The 23,032-nt window shown below is 56.1% G+C and overlaps 1 protein-coding gene and 1 long non-coding RNA gene across 3 annotated transcripts; one reads left to right on the top strand and one right to left on the bottom strand.

Annotated features, from left to right (window-relative positions):
• The first annotated feature begins 2,762 nt into the window (after positions 1-2,762).
• TTC38 (tetratricopeptide repeat domain 38) lies at positions 2,763-22,851 on the top strand. 2 transcript variants are annotated; one of them, XM_036906625.2, is made up of 14 exons: positions 2,766-2,925; positions 3,778-3,855; positions 5,604-5,685; positions 7,026-7,197; positions 8,056-8,229; positions 10,493-10,568; positions 13,096-13,215; positions 15,431-15,490; positions 16,279-16,317; positions 17,375-17,456; positions 19,320-19,485; positions 20,518-20,677; positions 20,877-20,950; positions 21,666-22,851. In XM_036906625.2, exons 1-14 carry the CDS (start codon positions 2,893-2,895, stop codon positions 21,757-21,759), a joined length of 1,410 nt encoding a protein of 469 aa, XP_036762520.2. In that variant the 5' UTR covers positions 2,766-2,892; the 3' UTR covers positions 21,760-22,851. The 2 variants fall into 2 exon arrangements, with proteins under 2 accessions (XP_036762519.2, XP_036762520.2); XM_036906624.2 differs by lacking the exon at positions 20,877-20,950 and having other exon boundaries at positions 2,763-2,925.
• On the bottom strand, positions 3,937-7,786 carry LOC130678915 (uncharacterized). Its single transcript, XR_008991870.1, has 2 exons — positions 7,517-7,786; positions 3,937-4,135 (listed from the first exon to the last, which is right to left on the bottom strand). It is a non-coding gene; the product is annotated as an uncharacterized LOC130678915 (long non-coding RNA).
• Positions 22,852-23,032: the final 181 nt, after the last annotated feature.

Raw genomic sequence — 23,032 nt, 5'->3', positions numbered from 1 at the left:
ACCCCTCTTATCATTAGAAATGTTTCTCTTTATCTCTAAATTTTGAAGCCTATTTTTACCTGATATTAAAATAGACACATTATGTCAATTGTACCCAAAAAAACAGGAAAAATTTTAAATAAACTAGCCTCACTGTCCTTCCTAGGCTCACTGTCTATATGGCATGCCTTTTTTCATTCATTTGCTTTCAGTTTATGTCTGTATTTAAAGTGTGTTTTTTTGTAGGCAGCATTTAGTAGAGCTATATTTTCCACCCACTCTCTCTCTTCCTGAATGCAGGCACCATAGAGAGGCCATGTCAGGACATAATGACAAGGGAGCTGTCTGTAAACCAGGAAAAGGGCCCTCACCAAGGACCTGACCATGCTGGCACCCTCAGAACTCCAGCCTCCAGCGCTGAGAAATAAATGTTCACTGTTTAAGCTCCCAAGTCTATGGTATTTTGTTCAGCCTGAGCTAAAACAATGAGAACTCAGGGCTAGAGACTCAGACGGAAGCCATCAGAGTTCCTGTAGGCAGAGGTACAGATGGAGAAGTGGACAGACTTGAGTCCTGTGGCATTTAAAGGGCAGGCCAGCAAGGAGGTAGAGAAGGAGCCGCACAGGGTCAGGAGGAGAACCAGGGGAATGTGGTGTCCTGGAAGCTACTGGAAGAGGTGTGTTAAGAAAGAGGGTGTGGCTGGCTGTGTCAGCTGCAGCTGAGGACCAGGAGGATGAGGTGGGAGTGGTAGCGGCTGGGTTTGGGATCAAGGACACTTTGGTGCCCTAGACAAGACTGTGTCAGCAGCATCGTGGGGCAACCACATACAACTCTTGGGGCAGGTTTTGCTGACGTGGAGAGCAGGGAAGTAGGGCAGCAGGCACAGGGGGAATGATCACGGCACTATGAAACATCTAAGATGTACAGGAAGATACGAAAAATAATGAGCCCATGTGCCTATAGCCCAATTCAGTGGGAGACCTTGATGTGCTTCTAGAGAGAACCCTGTGCCCGTGCCGGTCTCCTCACCGTTTCTTTGCTGTTGACATTGTAACAGTCACTTAGTAGAAGATCATTCTGCATGTTACTGAATGTACGTAATGCTACTGTATTGCATATATTCCTCCACAGACTGTAGCTGTGAGTGAGCATCGTCGGGTTGATTGAGGAAACTTTAGTTCATTCTTCGCAACTGCGTCGTTGTCTGTTGAGGGAACAGCCTACAATTCATCTGTTCATCTGATGACACTCAAGGTTGCTTTCTACGTCTGTCTATAAATAATGTTGCTAAGCTCCCTTGGGCCTGTTCCCTCATTGGGCTGGGATGGGGTAGGGAACCCGTACATTAGGTAAGCAGATCTCACATTTTAAGAAATTCTTGCCCCCCTGCCCCCACTCCTGCTGACGCACTGTGTGAGGATAGTTCTTTCCCAGGCCTTGTGTAAGGAGTCCTGTCTTCACTTTTTGTGAAAAAGTAGAACTGTTATTCAGTCTGATTAAAACGTCTGGGTCCCTGTAAGGGTCAAAACTCAAACTTCCCTGTACGTTAAACTCCGCCGCTCCCCAGCTCGGGCTTTGCCTCTCCAGCCCAGGCCACCCCTGACCCCCAAGGTGGAAGTAAAGGGCCAGCACCTGTGCCACCTAGGGGTGGAATTGTTAAGACATTCTATTTTAACTTTTTGAGCAGTCACCTGTTTCCCTCAGCGGCTGCACCATTTTACTTTCCCACCAACGATGTCTGGAAGTCCCAGTTTCTCCATGTCTTTGCCCACACTTAGTCTTCTTAATCTTTTTTTTTTAAATTCTAGCCGTCCTAGTGGGTGTGAAGTAGCCTCTCATCGTGGCTTTGGTTTGCATTTCCCTGATAATTAATGATGTTGAGCCTCTTTTCAGGTGTTTACTGGCCATTCGTATCTAATCACATGCTCTGCTTCTTAAAATTGGGCTGTTTGTTGTCTTCTATTAAGTTGTAAGAGTTTTTACATGTATTCTGGATACTAGACTCTTTGCAATACGTGATTTGCAAATATTTTCTCCCGTTCTGTAGTTTGTCTTTTTATTTTCTTGATAGTCCTTTGACACAGGAACATTTTTAAATTGCGGCGGAACTCAGTTTTACTGTTTTCTTTTGTTGCTTGTCTTTGGAGTCATATATAAGAAACTATTGCCAAATCTAACATCACGAAGATTTACCCTTAGATTTTCTTCTGAGAATTGTATAGTTTCATCTTTTACATAAGACGAGTAATAGTTTAATGCAATATTTTGAAAATCAAAATTAATGCCAAAAGTCCATGGTGAATAAAACATCAACATTTAAAATAAGGACAGGCTCTGACGCTGCGCTGGGACGGCGCCCTGGACGCCCGCCCTGAGAGACAGGTGGCGAGGGTTCCATTAAACCTGGCGGGAGCAGCCCAGGCAGGGGGTTTGCGGCTCAGGGCAGAGCTCCGGGGGAGCGGGAGAGGACCGGAGGCCTCGAGGGGGAGCGAGAGGGCTGGGCCCCGGGGCTCCGGCGGGGTGGCACAGGCAGGCTCCTGAGCTGGTGACCGCAAGTACCCTCTCTGAACGCGCTGTGGCTTCCGAGTGGGTGGCAAGGGTTTGGCAAAGGACCGTGTCCCCGGGCTCCCCTGCCTCCCAAGAGGGTCCCCGGCAGGGACGACCCCCCGAGGGGCTGGGGAGGGGGTGGGAGGCAGGCGCGGGGAAGGCCGGTGAGGCCGCCCGCAGGCCCCCCGGGCGCCCCACCCGCGGCCCGCCTCCCGCCTCCCGCCGCGGCTGGGAGCCGCCCCCTCGGAGCCGCCGGGGCCTCTGCCGGCGGGCGGGTCGTGCCCCGCCGGCCAGTGAGCGAGCGGCAGAGCGCGGCCGCCGCACCCCGCCCGGAAGGCCGCCGGAGCCGGACGCGCCCTGGGCCCCATGGCCGCGACCGCGCCGCTGCGCGACTGCCAGGTACGCGGACGCCGGCCCGGCCCGGCTGTTCACCCCAGCGCCCCGGGGGTGGCCGGGCGTCCTGGGCGCACCCGCCGGACCGGGGATCCGCGGCGCGCGCCAGGTCCCCGCAGAGACCCCGAGCGGGACCTCCTGAAAAGCACTAACCCAGGCGGGGCCCAGCATCGCCCCATGCCGGCCTCCAGGGCAGGGAGCCTGGGCCCGGGCCGCAGAGGGGAAGGCGGAGTTAGAGGAGCCGGGACACCCGCCCCCAGGCCCCGCAGTGCACCCTCGGCGGGGCCCGCTGTGCCTGCGGGAGTAGGGGAGACCCGGGTCGGTACGCCGCGCTCAGGCCTCCACAGGCAGGGCTGTGACAGCGCCCTTCTCAAGATGTCGGTCCGGATCGCCGGACGAGGTGGAAAGAGAGGGACTGTTTCAGTGGCTGGCCCACAGTGCATGCCTTGTCAGTGCCTTGCACGCTAGCGCTGGACCCCGCAGCCGATCAGGGACTCCTGTTTACTGAGTGTCTGCTCCCGGAGGAAACTTCACAATCAGCCGTGCCGCTACCCGAGCCCCATTTCACAGAGGGATCACCCAGGGGTCTGAAGGAGGCCCCCCCGAGGGCACAGCTATCTAGAGGCCTCTGGGTTTTGCACTGGCTTCCGTCCCACCCAGGGGTCAGCTGTCGCAGGCTTGCCCCGTATCTGAAATCTGGGAGGCCATGCCTGCCTCGCCAAGACCGGATCTTACAGAAACCCATTCCTGCACGGTGCTAGGCATTCAGAGCTCTTCCTGCTCAGGTTGGGGTCTGTGTGTTCATGATGGAAGACTCCATGGAATAAGGCCCTGATAATCCCATCTTGCTGTGTGTAGGCATGGAAGGATGCGGGACTCCCGCTGTCAACCCCCAGCAATGAGGCCTGCAGGCTGTTTGACGCCACCCTGACCCAGGTATGCCCGCTGACGGAAGGGGCGGCCTTTCTGTTTTTTTGTAATTGGCAAATGCTTTTAATTAATTTTAAAAGTTTTAGGCACATCTTCCATCTGCATTTATTGATGCCCTGAAGTAAATGGTATTTACACGGGTCCATGGCCCTGCTGCACATTTCCATTGCCTAAGTTCATGGCCAGGCCGACGAGTCCGGGGATGTAGTCTCCAGGAAGAGCTGGGTACTGACGGACGTGAGTAGGTGCAGGACTTGAAGCTTCCCAGGTTTATCAGCACTCCCGTCTGGTGAACAGTGAAGGCGTTCGTGCCATTCCCACCCAGATCTCCCGGTAATCTTGGGGGCAGTAGGGCTCCATGAGGACCCAAACATTCTTCATAACACTTTGAAACATCCTTGTGCGGGACCAATGGCTCAGGCCGAACCAAAGCCCCACAGCCAGTAACTGGGAAAGTGGTGGATGATTTTTTAAGCTTTCTGGTGATGTTAGCAATAGACGGCAATGGGATCTATGTACTCTGTACCCCAGTATTCGGGAATGTGTGGGGATCATCTCTGTCGATGGCTGAGAGGGCCCTGTGGTGGCAGGCAGACAGCAGTGGTGCCCCCCAGCCATTGTCCCCGTGAGGCCTGCTGAGGGGTTGATATGGACTCCTCTGTGTAGGGCATGGGGCCCTGTCCAGGGGCTAATTTGTGACGATACTGCTCTCACCGCATTACCAGTCACGTCTGACCCCAGTGAAGGAGCCTGTAGATTAGAACTAGGAGGGTCTCAGAGGTGAGGTCCAGCTACTTTGTTGACAGGTGGGGAAATTAGAGAGCTGAGCTGACTCGTGCCGTGAGTTGGGGGAGGGAGGTGTGCCTGGGTCTACAGACAGCAGCAGAAAACCTCAGCTGGGCTTTATTGTGAGCGGTGAGGCCACTGCCTGCTGACTGCATCCACACAATAGAGGGACCAAAGAAGCTTCTAGAAACATAAGAGTAGTAAAGAAACGAATGGTGAAATGCCCTTAGCTTGCCAGTGTCTCACTGTGTGCATTTGAGCTCTTTTTGTCCCCTCTGTAGGACACTCTGTTTGTTACGTGGCACATTCCTCAATGCAGTGACAGCCCACCCTGACCTCTGCTGTGCATTTTCCATCCTGTGTATCGGTGTCTCTGTGCCATCCTGTGTTAGAGCATGGGCTCTTTGAGTCTCTGCGCCAGTTCCCCTGTGTCTTGTTAAAATACATGTGCTAATTCTGTGTAGGTGTAGGTTAGACATCTGCCGGGGTAGGCCTGGCCTCTTAAAACAGACTAGAAGCAAATACACAAAATTGTCAAAAACGGTGATGAGATGAGATGAAGTGTAAATTTGATCCTTCAGCTTTCGTGTCTCTTCCTAGCTTTCTGGGATGCGTATTTGCTGAGGTGCTTTGTAACAGGAAGGAGGAAGAAGTGGGAAGGTCTCGACTGTGGTGCCCAGCTTCAAGGCCCCTCTCATGGCTGAAGAAGCTGATGGTGGGGACAGTCACCTGTCAGGAAGAACCTTCCTCCAGGTGTTTCTTGCTTGGAAGTGTCAGCCTCACCAGCCCTAGAAAATGTGCCCTGAGTTAAGGGTACTTGATCTCCTCATATGAGGTCAACCCAGTTATTGTTAGAGGCCAGAAAATAGTGATCTAGGCAAAAAAACCGACGCAGATTAGATACACGCCCTCATTAACTTGAACTAAGGACTCCCTGGGGACACTTTGTCTTACGTTTTTTATTTCAGTATGTAAAATGGACCAATGACAAGAGTCTTGGTGGCATTGAGGGCTGCCTGTCAAAGCTCAAAGCAGCAGATCCAACCTTTGGTGAGTGATGCTTTTCCCTGGGCTGAGGGGCCCTGCCTCACAGGTGCCGCCCTCTGGCTCCCTGACTGAGAGTCTCAGCTGGGTTGTGGGAGACAGCCCGGGTGGCAGTGGCTGGGCTGGCACTGACATAGAGGGAGGGAAGGAGACAGCCACAGCCTAGAATGGCAGCTGCTCCCATAGAGATGCCAGGCTCCATTGAAGGCATCTTTCCCATTTTCCCTGTAATTGTTCATTAGTTCTTCAAGAACAATACTGATCCCATTTCTCAGATGAGAATACTGAGGTTCAGAGAGAGTAAGAAACATCCCCAAACCACCCAGCTGGTAGTTGGGGGTCTGGGATCACACGAGGCTGACTGAATCTGAAGCCTGCCCCTGGAACACAGGAGGTACCTACACAGTCTATCAGAGCATCGGGGAGGCCTCACCCAGAGCAGCTGGGGCCCCATAACAGAGGTGGCATTCAGGCAAGCCATGTGTGCAGCAGGCATGGAGAGACATTCCAGAACCCCGGGAGGGTGGCCCCATGTGGGGTGGGGTTCTGGGTCTATGAGAAGGGCTGAGGAGGGCAGGGCAGCAGGGACCACCCTTCCCACCCCACTACGACCAGGTCCCCCTGAGGGCTGGGGGCACAGGAAGAGGGAAGACATAAGTTGAGCCCGGCTTGTGGGGACCAGTAGGCAAGGGTGGGCTCAGGCTCTCTGAGCAGACTGCAGGTCCCAAGTTAGAAGCAGGGGTCACTAGCACTTCGGGGTGGTCCCAGGCCTGCAGGAGTGACTGAGTTCCAAATGCTAGCCGACACCTTGTCAAGGTTGTGGGAAGCCCAGGTAGCTGTCTGCCAGCAAGGCTGCTGCCGGTGCCACGAGGCGCACCCCCCACCCCTCCGAGCTCACAGTGCATGGAGGGCTGAGACAGAACCATGGCTTCAGAGCTCTGGGGACCAGTCCCCAGACAGCATCTCCTGAGTGCCTCCCTGGAGGCCCTGTGCTGGTTACGGTGATGATATCAGCTGACGAGGAGGGGCTGGGGGCCATGGGAGCCCGCAGGCAGCCCCTAACTGGTTCACAGGGTGAAGGGGAAGGTGCTGCAGACACTGGCATTCACCAGAGTGCCCTCATCAGAAAAATATTTGTGGAGGTGCAGAATGTTTGAGGGCTGCCGCTCTTCCACACTTACTGCGAGGCCCAGGCTGAGTTGTGGCCTGTTGCAGGGGTGGGGCACACAGCCTGCCTGCCACCTGGCTTGCCCCCCCTGGGATGTGGGGTGTTTATTTCCAGTGGGCTCTGGGCTGGGCTGGGCTGGACTGTCTGAATCACCAGCTGTTTTCCAACCTTTCACCAGCGATGGGCCAAGTCATCTCTAACGGCCTCGTGCTGATTGGCACCGGAAGCTCTGTGAAACTGGACAAAGAGCTGGACCTGGCTGTGAGGACGATGGTGGAGATTTCCAAAACACAGCCGCTGACGCCGCGGGAGCAGCTGCACGTGTCTGCAGTAGCAACCTTTGCCAAGGGGTAAGGGGCCTCCCCAGGCCAGGGCTGGTGCTCCGAGGCCATACTGGGTGATGCCACAGGCTGACCCAGCACCCTTGGGGAAGGGGACCGAGGGTAACTCTGATCCTGCTCCCGCGCCCTCTGCTTCAAAGTCACATCCCCCTGCATTCTGTCCCAGCTGACTGCTGAATGAAGTAGTTGGCTAGGATTCCCAATGTCACATTCAAAGCAACTTATTCTATTTCATTAAATAAAATGGTTATTATTTTTGTCACTAAAAATAATAGGACCACATTACAGACATCTTCTGTAAAAGAAAAAGAGAGAAAAAACCTCCTACCCTTATGCTTCTTGCCCTTCTGAACATCTCACAGCCTTCCAGGTAGGGCCCTGCCTCAGTCAGTCTGTCTTGCTGCCGTGCGATCCTGTAATCCCGCTGTGTATGGCATTCTGGTCCTAGACCTGTCTCCGGGACAGTGCCTGCATCTGCTCTGGCGGGGGAGAAGCCCTGCAGGCCTAGGTGCCCTGAGCGGGCTGGGTAAGGATTCTGAAACAGCAGCAAGAAAGTTCTGCCTGTTCTTCCTGGTGAGTCAGCCAGATGTCAGCCAGATGCAGTTCCACCTCCGAGACTCCTGCAGCTGGTTCATGGCCTCTGTGGGTGAACTTGTATTTGACAATTTGTTAAACCAGTTTTCTTTCCTTGAGGTCCAGAGTAAAGCTTCCCACTGGTTTTTCAATTTTCTGAGCCAGAACCCAACCTGGAAACTCCTCGTGTCCAGCCGAGTGCAGATGGTGACAGAGGCAGGAGACCATGCCTTCTGCGCCCAGTGTGTGTGAGCTATATGTTCCCTTCTGTGGGGAACCTCTCTTGGCTTCCAGGAACTTTCCGAAAGCCTGTGAGCTCTGGGAACAGATTCTCTGTGACCATCCGACAGACATGCTGGCCCTGAAATTTTCCCACGATGCCTATTTTTACCTGGGCTACCAGGAACAGATGCGAGATTCTGTGGCTCGAGTTTACCCCTTCTGGAAACCCGACATCCCCCTTAGCAGGTACGTGTCCATTGGAAATCACAGCATTTTATTTTCCATCCTGTCTCCTCTGCCTTAAACACATGGCACCTCTCCTGGCCCCACCCTAAAATTCATGAGACTCCTGTTGGATTCAGCCTGTGCTTTAAAGTGTTCAATTTCTTCATTTATCTTCATCCCATCCTGTGAATGAGGTAGTGCCATTGTGTATCAGTCAGCACAGGGTAGTTCTTATTGCAGTAACAAACATCCCCTGGGTATTTGTCTCCAGAGGTTTACTTCTTACACACACTACATGCCCTTCATGGGAGGACTAAGGGCTCTGTGCCCATGTCATTGTCTTCCTCCGGAATCCCAGCCAAGGAAGCAACTGCTCGCTGGACACACTAGTTGCTAAGAGGGAAAAGGTTGCTCTCCTGTGGGACCCAACAATGGCAGGTGCTGAGTGAAAAGCATATCCTGGTACTCACCAGTCATTGGCCAGAGCTGGTCACCCCCCAACAGGAGGCCAGGCAGTGCAGTTCTGTGTGCTCGGGAGGAAAGGGGGGCCTGGGATGTCTGTGAAGAGCCCAAGTGGCCACTGTACACGAACACCTCCACTGCGTCTTGATCATAGGATTGTGGAAATCAAATGGGCTAATAGATTGAAGAGCTGTATTGATCAGAGCTCCCTAGAGAAATAGAACCAATAGGATATGAATATTTATCTGTATATATCTATATTGAGAGAGAGAGAAAGAGATTAGTTGACTGATTGATTTTGAAGAATTAGCTCATATGACTGTGGGGACTGGCAAGTCCAATATCTGCAGGACAGGTTAGCAGTCTGGAAACCAGGCAGGGTTTCTGTATGACAGTCTGGAAGCAGAATTCCTTCCTTTTCTGGGGACCTGAGTCTTTTCTTTTAAGGCTTCTACCAACTGGATGAGGCCCACCCATATTACAGAGGGCAATCGACTTTACTCCAGGTCTGCTGATTTACATGTTAACCCCATCTAAAAATCACCTTCCCAGAAACATCTGGATAGTGTCTGATCAACAGCTGGTACCATAGCCCAGCCAGGCTGACACATAAACTCAATCATCACAGGAGCCTCGCAGTACTTGGCTCACTGAAGTATTCAATGCACGTGTAAATGTGGAGGGTTAAGTGACCCCAATAAGAATTCAATACATATTTCAAAGAAAAGAAAAGCCTAGAAGCCAGTGCATAGAACATTGCTTCCAAGAATATAAAAGCTAGAGTTTGTTTCTATGCGTGGGAGTAAAAATCACACCTGAGTCACAGATAGAAACCCAGTCACTCTGTCTCACTGTCACACAAGCCTATGAAACCATAGGCAAGAGTGCCTATTTCACAGGTGACTGCCTGGGCGCGTGGGCGCCACAGGTTACAGATGGGTCAGACAGACAGGGTTCCGGCCTCTAGGAGCAGAGGCCGGGGAGGAGCCACCTGGTGGGTGCAGGTCAGGCCGGCCCAGGGCCGTGCACAGAACTGCCAAGCAGTGAAGCCACTGTCAGTCCCCAGTCACCGAGGTTTCCTGGGAGAGTGTCCTGGGCTGTGCCTCTGGCACCAGGCAGACAGGAGAGAGGTGGAGAGGGCCCCTGTCGCCCTCAATGGAGATGCTGCATTGATGTATAAGAGGAGGTGGGGACAGGGTTGGGAGCTTGACTGATTGTGCAAATGGAGAAGGTCACACTACTCCTCACCAGTCAGAAGCATTGACTTGCTGGGAGACGCAGTACCTGGCGAGGTACCGGCAGGGGCCAGCTCCTGGCGGGGTGTGTTACACAATCTCCTAGGGCTGCCATAGCAAAGTGCGACGAAGCCGGTGGCTTAAAACAACAGAAATCCATCCTCTCACTGTCTGGAGGCCCAGATGTCAGAAGTGTCAGCAGGGCTGCGCGCCCTCCGAAGCTCTGGGGGCAGGTCCTTCCGTGCCTCTCCTCAGCCTCTGGCTGCCAGCCGTCCTTGGCATCCTTAGCTTGGAGCTGCCTCACTCCGACCTTGCTGCTGTCTCCATGTGGCGCCCTCTGCGTGTGTCTGTGTCTCTGTCCAAATCTCCCCCGCTGTTCTCTTGTAAGGACACCCATCAGTGGGGTTAGGGCCACCCCAATCCGGGATGACCTCAGTTCAGCTTGATCTCACCTGCTAACACCCTAGCTCCAAATTAGGGCATATATTCACACATCTCATTTTGGGGGACACAGTTCAACTCATAAGAGTTCGTGGTGAGAGTTGAACAGTCCCAGTCCACTTAAGATCTTTTTCCTCTGTTTTTAGCTATGTGAAGGGCATCTATTCTTTTGGATTGATGGAAACCAACTTCTATGATCAGGCAGAAAAGATGGCCAAAGAGGTACGTGGCCCTTTCCGAAGTGCCAACCCTCAGGTGGCAGAGCACATGGGGGCCCCCTCTTGTGAGTGACTTGGGCAAGGCCCCCACTCTGCATCTTGTTTCCTTGGAGATGCTGGGAAGGGCTCGTGGTGACAGGGAGCAGCTGATGACAAGGCCCGGGTAGGTCATGTTCACCTCTCTCACTTGGGGTCACACGGAACAGCAGCTCTGAGCTCCCCAGGCCTGTCATCCCCAGAGCCCAGTGGCTCTGCAGGAACCAGATTACATGGGGGGAGCACATATAAATGTTGGTTCTCCCACCCCAAACCTCACATTTCTAAGTGTCACTACCACCGCCAAGCTTCCAGGAGTTGAGTGGTAATTGCAAACAAAGGCTGTTCCTGGGTGGGTTGGGGTCCACCTTCCCTGGACCTCTGCCCATCTGGAGGGAACAGTGGTGAAGGGTGCAGAGCTATGAGGCATTGCTGAGCCCTTCTCTCCAACCAAGGCCCCTCCCTCTGTGCCAATGGGTACCCAGGCATGTGGTGGACACCCCTCAGCAGGGTCCCAGGGCCAAGCAGTAGGCAGCGGAGGTCAGGCCCGTGGTGTGCACTGTCCTCTGCTTCTCGGAGTCCCTGTTGTCCAGCTCCTCTTCTTGCAGGAGGAAACTGAGGCCCAGGGAAGGGCCTTCACTCATGAGGGGGTAACAGCCACGAGTCAGGGGCTGGTGGGACCTGGGGTCTTCACAGCAATCTTGGCTCCATAGCTTGGGTGACCAGGCACTGCCATCCAGCAGGGTGGCCACAAGAAAGTCCCCTGGAGGCCATGGAGCTGGGCCCCCTGTTGGGTGGCACCCATCAGGGCACCTGAAGGCTAGCAGGATGGTTCAAGAAACCAGAAGGCAACCAAAAGTCAGGCCCACACCCCAGCAGGAGGCAGTGGTGGAACGGGGTCCCCCCTCTGCTGCCCTCATGCCCCGTCCTGCAGGTGTGCACTCTGAGCCCAACGTCAGCACACCGCAGGTGATTCCTATGCGAAGCCAGGCCGGGATGATGGCCACCAGCCTCCTAGGAGAGTGCGGGCGGGCTGCACCAGCCTCCGCTGGAGTCTGGAGAGACCTCATGATGGCAAGGCACAGGCCTGGTGTCTGCAAGCCTAACCCCAAGGGCAGGAAGTGGGGAAGGGGGCAGCCAAGCACAGCCTCAGCCCAGGGGGTGGAGCACTTGGTAGGCCTGGTGGGCCGAGGCTTAGGGCGGCGGTGGGTGGGGCAGGCTCTGGGAGCAAAGGCTGGCGGTACCAGCAGGGCCGGATCCTATGCCCTGTAGATCCAGAGGCAATCTGGACTCTGTTCCAGGGAGCCTTGAGAGGAAGCTGGTCATAATCCTAAGAGGGGCAGGGCCTTAATCTTGGCAGGGAGACGAGAGCTGGCCCGCTGCCCTGCCACCGAGCTGCAGCCCTGAGCCCCTGTGCATGAGAACAGCATGCTCAGTGGGTCCCCGCACAGGGCCCCCACCTCCAGCCTGCTCGGTTACGCTCCTGTCATCTCCTGATGTGTGCTGGTCTGCAGGGCTCTGCCCTGGGTGCCCATCGTTCCTACAGACATGCTCTTTCTTACAGTGACCCCATGTGGACTGGTCAGGGCCCATGCAAACGGGGCTGGAGCCGGGGGCATCACCTGTCAGCATGGACCCCACAGCAGGTGCCAGGCCAGGGCCAGACGTGTACGAGCCTTCCCAACCCTGCCTCTATGAAAGGCGTGGGGATGGAGGCCGCGGGGCTGGGGAAACAGTGATCTGGTCGGGGACCCAGCCTCGTGTGATTGTCCACAGGAGCCCCGGGGGCCGCAGCTCAGTGCCCCATGCCTGGCACTCAGTAGGCACTTGGTAACCGTGAGCTGGACCCACGACTAGAAGACCAGTGCTGCTGTGGAGCGAGCCTCAGACCTTGTGCCCGCCTGCCTCACTGGTCTGTCCAGCTCACCTGTCACACGAGCAGCCATTATTGTTAATAATATAATGTCAGAGCAAGCCTGGAAAGCCACACGTGTGGTTATCACATGTGTGTTAGTGGGAGGGGCAGCCACGGGCCCCTGGGGCGCCGGACAGTCTGCACAGTGTTCACACACAGTGTCCTCTTCAATCTGCAGCAGCTCTGAGAGGCCAGTGTCATTACCTCTCACTGGGGGAAGCAGGCCCAGACGGGCTGCTTGGCACATTGCAGGCGACTTACCTTTATGCAGGAGACTGTGGGGCCCCGGGGACAAGCCGTGGCTTTGGAAAGCTGCAGCTGTGTGGTTGGCGGCATGTCACAAAGCCTCCTGAGCTCTTTCCTGGTCTGTGAAATGGGCAGTGATACCCTCACTAGCAGCAGGTGGATGGTCAGCGGGGCTGGTCTTTGGGGTCGCTGTGACCTGGAGGCAGAGACTAAGGCCCGTACTCCCCCATCCGGCTCAGGCCCTTTGTGCTCCTGTGTAACCGCGAGACGCCTCGTCGTTGCGTAGCCTGACTGACGCTTATTATCCCAACTGCCTTCCGCCCTCCCTGTGTAGGCTTTATCTGTTGACCCAGCGGACGCGTGGTCCGTGCACACCATTGCCCACGTTCACGAGATGAAGGCAGAAATCAAGGACGGACTGGAATTCATGCAGCGCTCAGAAGCCCACTGGAAGGTACGGCTCCTGCCGCGGGGTCCGTCCCCTCAAGTTAAGCTGAGGCTTTATGGACAGAAGTTACACGGTGCAGCTTATTTCTGGGGAAACTCATGTCCTACTTGGAGGAGTTTCTGGGGAGCCACAGTGCCTCTGGGAGCCACAAACTCCTGAACACCAGCCAGTGTTTCGTAGGTGGCTCTAGAATTGGGCTTGAGATGTTTAGCATAAAAGGAACGGATCATGAATTATCGGGGAAACAAGAGCCTGGCATGGGTGGGGCCTGGGAGGGCCCTCAGCTGCCCCCTCCGTCAGCACAGGCCAGCAGGCTCTGCGCGGGACAGAGGAGGGCGCCCCTGGAGTGCCTGGTGCAGCTGGCAGCCCGGGGGGGGGGGATGACGGCACAGCCGTGAGTCTGCAGGGCTGGCAAGTGGGGGTTGGGCCCTCGTGGCCAGTCTGCCAGGGCCTGGCACCAAGCAGCAAGGATTCAGTGATGAAGTGAGCCAAGGAGAGACCAGGAACTGGGCGGGGAGCAGGAAAGCAGCGCGGTCACTTGTCCAAGCAGCTCCCTGGCCTGGCACGGTCCAGTGCGAGTCTCCTTCCAAGGAGGCAGGCTTCTGGCTTCCCTGGCAGTGGGCATGAAATAGGTGGAGCAGGTGAGTGGGTGTGAAATAATATATGAGAGCTGTAATCGCATGAGGTGCATACTCAGGTTTTTCTGAGACCCCCAAACACAGGGCACGGAAGAGGTACCAGTGGGGGTGGGGGTCTGGGGGCGGGGCCCTGCCTCGGGCTGCTCTTCCCAGGAGCACTGAATCTGTGGTGAGATGGGTGCAGCCATGTGGCCATGCCTCCTGGCTGAAGACCAGGGACTTGCCCAGGCAGAACTGGGGGGAGCCTGGGAGGCTGGCCAGGGCCTTCAAGCATATTCTGTTCACATCCCTCCCTCAGACCCTGCCATTCCACTGGGCCTGGTGCTGGAGGCCTGACTCTACCCTGTGGCAAGAACACGACCCTCCTGCGCCTTAGTTTCATTTGTACACCTGTTCTTGTGACCACTGGGAAGCTCTTGGCCCCAACGAGTTCCCAATGGTTTTGTTTCCAAACACATTTAAAATGAGGCAGCCCAGGCTCATGGGGTCATCTCCCATGGGGCTCTTGTCCCCTGATGTCGGCACCTGTCCCCCACTGTAGCCCCTGGCAGCCTCTTGCCTGGCAGAACAGCCCTGGGGTAGATGGCGTGGCTAGGGCTCTTTTTCCTCTTCCTCCTGTACCTGCCCCAGGCATTTGGCTGCCAGCCTAGAGCTCAGCCAAGTTACTGCTCTAGGCTGTGCCCTGCCCTGGAGACCCCACTGAGAGTCCAGCCCAGTCTTCTGTATCCTCCAAAGGCCTTTACCACTGGCCCAGTGGAGTGAGCAGCTTCCCAGCAGCACATGACCCACACCATGAGAGGGGCACTCCTGGGGATATGAAAACCCAGAGGAAGCATCCCAACCATCTGGGCTTGAGGGGAAGCAGTCAGGGAAGGCTTCCTGGAGGAAGCAACCCCTGAGCTGAGTATTGAAGGGTGAGTAGGAGTTTTCCAGGCAAAGGCCAAGGAGATGGAGGGCTTCTAAGGAACAGCTTGAGCCAAGACACCAAGGCCTACCATGGCCTGTGAGGGAGAGGGAGCCGGGCAGCTTGGTGTTCTCAAGCACAGGTGTAAGGAAGACATGGCCACAGAGGAGGCCTTACCAGTTGCTCTTGCCTGGAGATGTCAGGTGGCATCAGGCAGGAGAAGGTGTGCAGCAGCCTCGCAGAAGGAGGGCCGGCCTTCCTGGTGGGACTAGAGCGTGTCAGCAGTAGCTGCCCCAATGTCAGCCCTGCGCCCGTTTTATGAACTTTGCCAGTCCCGTGGGGGCACAGTGATCTTCATGGCTTTACTGGGGTGCCCTGTGCTATTTGGACACAACTGTCTGGGGGGTGGATTTTTCATTCATTTTCTCCACTCCACACAGAAGGAAGACAAGGTTTGAGAGGGAGTGACGTCTCTGCTGGCCCTGCTCCTCCCCTTTCTTAGCTTTGGGGCTTCCCAGCCTTAGTCCCCTCCAGGAATTCTGGTGGACTATTTGCCATCTCCTGTAGCAGAAGGAGATGACGACGAGGACATGCCTGGCCAGGTGGACCTCCGAGCTGGTGCCCAAGACCTTACCACAGGCTGTTAAATTTTTGTCTGATTCTCTTCTTCTTTCCTCAGGACTCTGATATGCTCGCTTGTCATAACTATTGGCACTGGGCTTTATATCTGATAGAAAAGGTAAGATGGAAGGCTGTCATCCTGTGACCATGTTCAGAGAATGAAATCTTTTCCTACGTTTCTCTATACTTTATGTCCCACAGACTGATATCTCATGTTTGCACATTTGAATTGTGTCCTGATGCAATAGAGCATCAATGTCTTCAAAGAGCTTTTCAGGCTTAAACTATTTTAGGCATTTTTCACTGTCTGGACTTGGAAATCAAGTTGTATGATATTATACATTACATCGTGTGCAGTTTGTGGAAACAATTTAGACTGAGTGTCTGTGCTGCGGGAGTGAAGTGCCGAGCGCCCACCCCCCAGGCCGCAGCGAGGGCGTGGGGAACACCCTTGGCCCCAGGAACTGCACCACTGGGTCCCGTTGATAAGGGTGCTTCATGCAGTCTTGTCTGTCATAGAGATGATGTAGACGCCCCCTAACTGTCCAGAGAGAAATGCTGGGAAGATGAGGACACAGTGATACCCAATGTTTAGAAGAAAGCAATGAACCCAACTGACCGTACAGTAAGGAAAATGGAGAGAGGAGAAAAGATTAGAAGAATTCACGGCAAAGCTTGCCGCAATTGGCTGCGCACTTCTAGGGAAAGAACGCCCTCGCAGAAACTGTCTCTGCTGCTCAGGGGAGCCAAGAAGTGGGTCTCTGCTCCACCCCGAGCCCCTCCTGGCTGCCTGTGCCCCTCTGGACTGTGCTGGGGGTGGGCTCCGGCGTGGCCGCCCTCCATGCAGTTGTCCCTGGTACCCTCTGCCTCTCCCACATGCTGACAGTGGGAACTTTGTTTTCCCAGGGCGAGTACGAGGCTGCACTCACCCTTTACGACGACCACGTAAGTCCTTGTTTGCACTCAGGTTGGTTACTTGCAGCAGTTTGCCTTATAGTTTTACCATGTCCCTGAGTCCGTCAGCTCTGTCCCAGCCAGAAACAACAGCTGGAGCGAGAACACACTTCCTGTGTAAAACCCCATGGAGTTAGTTTTTGCCCGAAGTCATGGTGTGACCCCAAATGGGATGAAGACATCCAGCTGACTCAGTTCACCCCGTGGGCCTCAGCAGAATTCTGCATCTAAGCTGGTCATCTCTGAACTCTCCAACTTCTCTCCAGTCACTTTAGATTTTTGCTTCCCTTTGGTAAAATCATTGATCTGGCCCATAGGAATCTTTTTGTATTATAGCAGAATACACATGACGTAAAATTCACCATGTTAGCCAGTGGTATCAAGCACATTCACACTGCTGTGTGCCCACCACCACCATCCGTCTCTGAACTTTTTCATCTTCCCAAACCCAAACTCCGTGCCCACCAAACAGTGCTCCCCAGGCCCCTCCCTGTAGACCCTAGGTCTCCTTTTAAGAGTGAAAGCCTAAGTCACAGCTCCTGGGAACCCCTGTGAGCGCTTAATAACAGAAGCCTGGGGCTGCCGACATGCTGGTGGTTTGGGGACGTAAACCCCAGAGGGAAACAGGAAGTTCCTGGAAGTCCTCCTTCCGAGTGCTCGGGATTTCTGCTAAAACGTGGATGATGATGAATCAATCGTGTGCTGTGAGGTGCAGACCAGCTGAGTCTGGCCCTAGGAACGGGTGAGACAGCCTCCCACCAGCGTGGCCCAAGGCTGGGGGGGTGGCAGGTGGAAGAGGCCAGGAGGAAGCACCTGCGCCCCCAGGGGTGCAGTGTGGGGGGCTCTTTCCTCTGCCTCTTTGTTTCAGGGCTGCCTGTGGTGCAAGCCCTTGGTGAGGGGCATAGTCCCAGTGGTTGAGGTGGAGGGGACTGTGGTAGTGGCTTCCGTGTGCCAAGGGCTGGCTCCGTGTCAGCCCCACACACGGCCCTGCCAGGTATGTTCTGCCCATGCCTGTGGCCCCTCATGCCCCACCACCCTTGTCTTCCAGATTCTCCCCAGCTTGCAGGCCAGCGGGGCCATGCTGGACATGGTGGATAGCTGCTCCGTGCTGTACCGGCTGCAGATGGAAGGTGGCGGCAGCTCTGGGGTGATGGAGGGCTCCCCACCACCTTCTGGGCCCAGGGCCAGGCAGGAAGCCATTACCCAACTACCCAGGGTTCTGCTGCAAGCCTTGGGACAGTATGCCTGACCGCAGCCTGGGCCCAGTTCTGAAGCTGCCTCCCAGCTGGCCTGAGACCAGAGGGCCCGGGCCACCACTGTCCTTTCCCAGTCCCCCCACCCCTTGGTACAGGTCTCAGACTCCACGCCCAGGGGGTGCCTGCCAGTCCCACAGCCTGCCTGTCAGGCCTGTGGGCACAGATGGCACCAGGCTGCCTCTCTGTGGGTGCTGCCTCCTTTCCTAGAACAAGGGAGGTAAGAGCTTCTCAAGTCCCTGGTGTTGAGAGAGGTTTCTCAACCTGAACACTCCATGCTCTGCACGTAGCCTGGATAGGGTTGGCCACAGCTGTGGGGTGATGGAGGGCTTCTAGGCGACTTCTGGGGGTACCAGATTATTCTCCCCTCTCTCCCAGGCCCAGTGGACCCAAACCTGTACCCTCTCTAGGTCCTGGGTCAGCAGGCCAGGGTGGGGATGAGGCCCGGGCAGGGTGAGCTGTTTCCCCTGCGTCCTGGGAAGGCTTCCTAGTGGAGGTGAAATGTGAATCCAAGGGTAGATGTATAAGGTTCTGCCAGGCAGAGATGGGAAAGGATGTCACATGCACAGAGCAACCTGTCCTAAGCCCCTGGCACACAGAAGCAAGCAGCCTGGTATGGGATGAGCGACTGGAAGTTCGGGTCAGTGCAGTGAGACGGAGCAGAGGAGGCCGAGAGGCCGGGGAGCCAGGAGCCCACACGGGGAGCGCAGGGTGAGGGGTTTGGTTTTTATCCCAGTCTGCACGGAGCCTGCTAGGGCCAAGCCGGGGAGGCTCCCAGCTGCCTCTGAGAGACCCCTGTGAGCAGTGGGGCCGAGGACAGAGGCCAGGGGATTGGTGAGAAGCCTGCTGCTGCTCGTTGATGTTCAGGGGGAGAGCAGCAAAGCCAAAGCTGGGCTGGAGGAGGCCTGTGGCTCGTGTCCAGCTAACCATCCAGAACCGGGTAGAGAGGGGAGGGGGCTGGGGAGGGTGAATCCTGCTGACCCTGCACCTGCAGAGTCAGAGCTTGGAACCACCTGGAACTCTCCAGGGAGCCCGGGGCCTCAAGCCCCAGGGCCCATGTGAGGAGAGGCTGGGAGGAACGGAGGCTGGGAAGCACGCTGCGGGTGCCGGGACGGGGAGAGAAGAGAAAAGCCACTTGCTGCCCTCACCACACAGAGTGGAGACTTCCGAGCTGTATCTGATTCGATGGGCTGAGAGGCAGAGGTCAAGGGCGACAGCTCTGTTTAGGGAGGTGCCCCTTGGGAGAAGTAGGAATAATTGGTAACTTCTAGGAATTGGGGGACAGGAGATGGGAGGTGGCGGGGAAGAGGAAGCACAGGTAGGGACTGTCCAGAGCTGAGACATCTGGACACACAGGTAGAGCATGCTCTTTATTAATTAAGCAGATTTTTCTTAAGCACCGGTTATATACCAGGTGCCGTCCCGGTGACAATCAGGGGGAGAATTTAGAAGTGGCTTCGGGGTTTGTCAAAGGAGCCAGAGACTTCATTTCATACCCTTCAATAGCTTTTAAAATTTATTTTCTACCTTTTCCATTTATTGCTTTTGTAATTAAATGAACTTAACATGAACTGGGCTTAAAGGCCTCAGCATGAGCCACACGCCACTTGTCAGCCCTGCTCACCTGCCAGGCTTCCACCTGCACAGCATTGTAGGGTCCCCAGGGGTGAGTGGGTGCAGGAGGCCCGTGCCCAGACTGCGCTCACACCAGGCCTCTGGGGCTCCTCCCCGTGTCCTCAGGAGTGCCTGTGGGTGAGCGGTGGCAGGACCTCCTGCCCATGGCCCAGAAGCACAGCCGTGACCACATACTGCTGTTCAATGACATGCACTTCCTGATGGCATCCCTGGGCGCTCGGGACCCGCGGACCACGGAGGAGCTGCTGGCCACGCTGCAGGATGCCAGCGAGTATGCAGAGGGCCAGGGTCCTCAAAGACCCTGTCAGCGGGTGGGGTTGGCCGCACCCTGCTGAGAGGGTGACGGGTGCTGGGGTCTGCTCAGTGCCTCCCCATGCCCGCCAGGGAGGCTGGGGTGGAGGCCGCTGGAGAGTACAGTTGCCCATGGAGGTGTGTGTCCCACAGGCGTGCAGCCCCCGACACGTGCGGCCATTTCCCACAGGACTCAGAGCTACCTCCCCGTCCCCTGGGCAGGTGTGAGGGCCTCCCTGTCGTGGGCACAGCTGCCCCCAGGGTCAGGATGAGGCCCTGGAACCAGAGAGACCAGGATCGGAGATCCTGGACAAAGTGCTCCTCTGCTCTGAGCCTGGGTCTCCATCTGCAAACCAGGGACAGCACCTGCTGAGCAAGCCACTGGGAGAGTGAGGTGCAGTGACAAAGCGACACACCTCGCTGGTGCTGTTCTGGCCCTGGTGGCAGCCAGTTTCAACCACGGGGGCGCCAGCGCGAGTCCAGCGAGGTGGGGTCCTCCACAGCCTGGCCTCACCGCCCACCTGTAGTGTTAGCTGCAGGAGCCGTGACCGCTGGCGGTTTGTCCTGGGACCTGGTGGAGGGTGCCCATCACCACGGTCAGCTGCCCCCTGAGTGTCGGCTGGGACCACGGGCTGAGCTGCCCCTGGCCCCCAAAGTCAGTGGCAATTCCAGGCCAGGTTCCCAGCGGCGTTGCCCACAGTCCTGAGGCCCTGCACAGTCAGCGTTGGCACTCCTGTAGCACCGATGAGCAAACCCAGGCCAGGTTGCTGGCGAGCAGCAGAGTTCAACCCAGGGGAACTGAGTTTAGAGCCCCGTTCTCTCCCCTCCCTGGCTGCCTGTCTGTCTGCTCACCTGGTCAGAGCACCTACTGTGCATCAGACACAGTGCGGGGGACACCGAGTTGAGGAAGACAGCTACTTCCCCAGGGTGCCTGATTTGGGGGCGACATGCCATGAGAGGACCGGGGCAAGGCCTCCTGCAGGCCACTGAGGGCACCTTCTTGGGCTGGCAGGTCCCCAGGGGACAACTGTCAGCACCTCCTGGCCCAAGACGTGGGGCTGCCCCTGTGCCGGGCCCTGGTGGAGGCCGAGAGTGGGAACCCCAACCGCGTCGTGGAACTGCTCCTGCCAATCCGCTACCAGATCGTCCAGATCGGAGGCAGCAGAGCCCAGGTGAGCCTCTGGGCCACATCTGGAGCTGGAGCTCAAGGGCCTGGGCCCGGTCTCTGCGAGGTGCTGGTGTCCAGGGCATTTGAGGGTCCTTATCTCTCACGTTCCCCAGTACCCTGAGAGCAGGCTGGCATGCCGTGGGGTGGGGGCCGCTGTCCCTCATCCCACCTACGGGAGCCTGACTTGCCCACTGACCTTTCAGAGGGATGTCTTCAACCAGCTGCTGATTCACGCCGCTTTAAGCTGCCCCTCCGGCACCCACAGGAGCCTTGCCCGGTGAGTTGCTTGTTCATGTCCCAGAACTAAGCTCGGGAAGGTCTTTGGCCATAGCTGCTTACGGGGGCCTCCCCCTGGGCTCCCATGTGCCCAGAGGCTCCCACCTCCCTTGGCCTGAGGTGGCTCCCGCCTTTGAGGGTGTAAAGATTCGAGGCTGCGGGGCTCTCAGTTCCTCTCCTCGTCCTAGCCGTGCCGAACTAGCCACCCAAGTATGTCCTGCTCTTTCAGGCCCCTGGGCCTTTGCATGTGCTGCACCCTGTGCCTGGGACCCCCTTTCTCCTTTTCCAGTGGGCTGACGCCTGCCGATTCTTCAGGCCTCGGCTCACATCCTACACCCTGACCGTGCTGGGAGCTGAAGCAGTGGTGGGCAGGCAGACCTGGGCCCTGGCTGCATGGAACTTACCTCCCATGTGGGGACTGACACTAAGCAATTAATCATAGAAATACACATGCAGCTGCCACGAGGCAGGGCACATTGCTCTGGAACACTGGGCTGCGGGTCCAGGCTTTCTCCCCCTCAGACCTCCTGCCTCTGGGCTGTGGTCCATCCTGTCCCCTCTGCAGTGATTCCTCCCTGCTCTCCAGCAACCTGGGAGCGGGCGTGTCTTGCTTGCTGCCCACTTCAGCTGGGGCACGAGCCGCTCGTGTCCTGCCTTGGGTCCAGGCCCCCAGATCCTTACAGGAGTTTCAACATACCCTGTCTCTGCTTCTGCAGGAGCCTTCTGATAGAGCGCGAAGCCTTGAAACCCAACTCACCCCTGACCTCGAGGCTCATCCGAAAGGCAGCTGCCGTCCACCTCCTACAGTGAGCAGGCCTGGCCACTCAGCAGAGAGCTGCCGCTGGCTGGCTTCGCTTTGCAGGTTTAGAAGCAGCTGTGGTCTGCTTGTTATGCCTGTTAAGGGCAATCTGCAGCTTTAAGCAGAGAGCTACAGGAATAAGGGACACATATCAGCTTTAAATATGATTCAGAATCCTCTTCTAATCCTTAAGGGCCAAGGCGCAGTTCTAAGTAGTCAGCTGATGGGGGAGCTGCCACCACTTGCTTTGCACATCGATGTTCCCAGGGAGCTCTAACACCCCAGTGTCCAGAGATTGGAAGGGGGGTGTGGGGTCAGTTCGCGGAGGAGGCTTCTCCACACAGCCCTCGGGGGACACCCCTGCCTCCAGGCCACCCTGGGACCAACCCTGTCATTTTATCTCTTTATCACATGCTACACAGGTGCTTTGTCCCACCTTCTGGGTGAGGGTTTCCATAGCGGAGGTGACTTGCCCAGGGTCACAGCTGGCAGAGTCCTCACTGAGATTTACCTCAGCCACCTGTCCTTCCCAGGAGAGGGAGCCCCCCCTTGCCGCCTGTGGTCCCGGCCCCCCGCGGCTGCCCCCACTGCCCTCTTCATGGGAGCAGCACATGGGGTGACCCTGCCATCGGGGAGAAGTCTGTGAGCTTCCTGGGGGCTTTCCTGACACTGATTCGGGCTTGTTTTCTCTCTCCTGAACTGCACACTGTGAAGGGACCTCAGATACATGGCGTCCTTTGTCAGCTGTGACTTTAATCATACGAATGCATGTACACTGAGCTGGTGGGCTTTCTGGGTAATGGGGGTTCAGCTCAGGGGTTGCCCTGTTGTGGCCAAAAAGAGCATTGTGACGAGTGGCTTTAACAAGATCTGAGCCAGTTTTATAAACTGCTGCCTCGTTGTCCTGGCCTCACATCCCTCCCGAGTGAGCCGCACCTTTCAGTAGCATGTGCTGTGTGAGTGCGAGGGCCGTCTCAGCCCACAGATATTTCTCAGGGTCCTTCTGTGCATACTGAAATTAGGTAGGGACTCTTCGGCGCTGGGAGGTGGGCTCCAAATTGATTAAGCAAATTCCTGGGATTAAAATAAATTAGTTAATTCACTCCTTTGACTAACTGTTGCTGGGCAGGGATATTTGAGCATCTTCCACATGCCAGGCTGGTCTGGGTCCTGGGGAGAACAGCTTCTCCTTGAATTTGGGATGGAGGTGGGACAGTAAGTCAAGAAAATGGGTAATTACAATAGGACTTTGAGAAAGGTGCTGTCTTTACCCAGGGGCTAAGG

The sequence above is a fragment of the Manis pentadactyla genome, chromosome 10 (genome assembly GCF_030020395.1).
Source record: "Manis pentadactyla isolate mManPen7 chromosome 10, mManPen7.hap1, whole genome shotgun sequence".
In the NCBI taxonomy this organism is placed as follows: Eukaryota; Metazoa; Chordata; class Mammalia; order Pholidota; family Manidae; genus Manis; species Manis pentadactyla.
This window is presented reverse-complemented; position numbering and strand designations above follow the sequence as displayed.

Coding starts and splice junctions, on each gene's coding strand:
- TTC38 (XM_036906624.2), top strand. CDS start 2,893: ATGGCCGCGACCGCGCCGCTGCGCGACTGCCAG. Junction 15,491..16,278: donor CTTTATATCTGATAGAAAAG/GTAAGATGGAAG, acceptor TTGTTTTCCCAG/GGCGAGTACGAGGCTGCACT. Junction 16,318..17,374: donor TCACCCTTTACGACGACCAC/GTAAGTCCTTGT, acceptor CTTGTCTTCCAG/ATTCTCCCCAGCTTGCAGGC.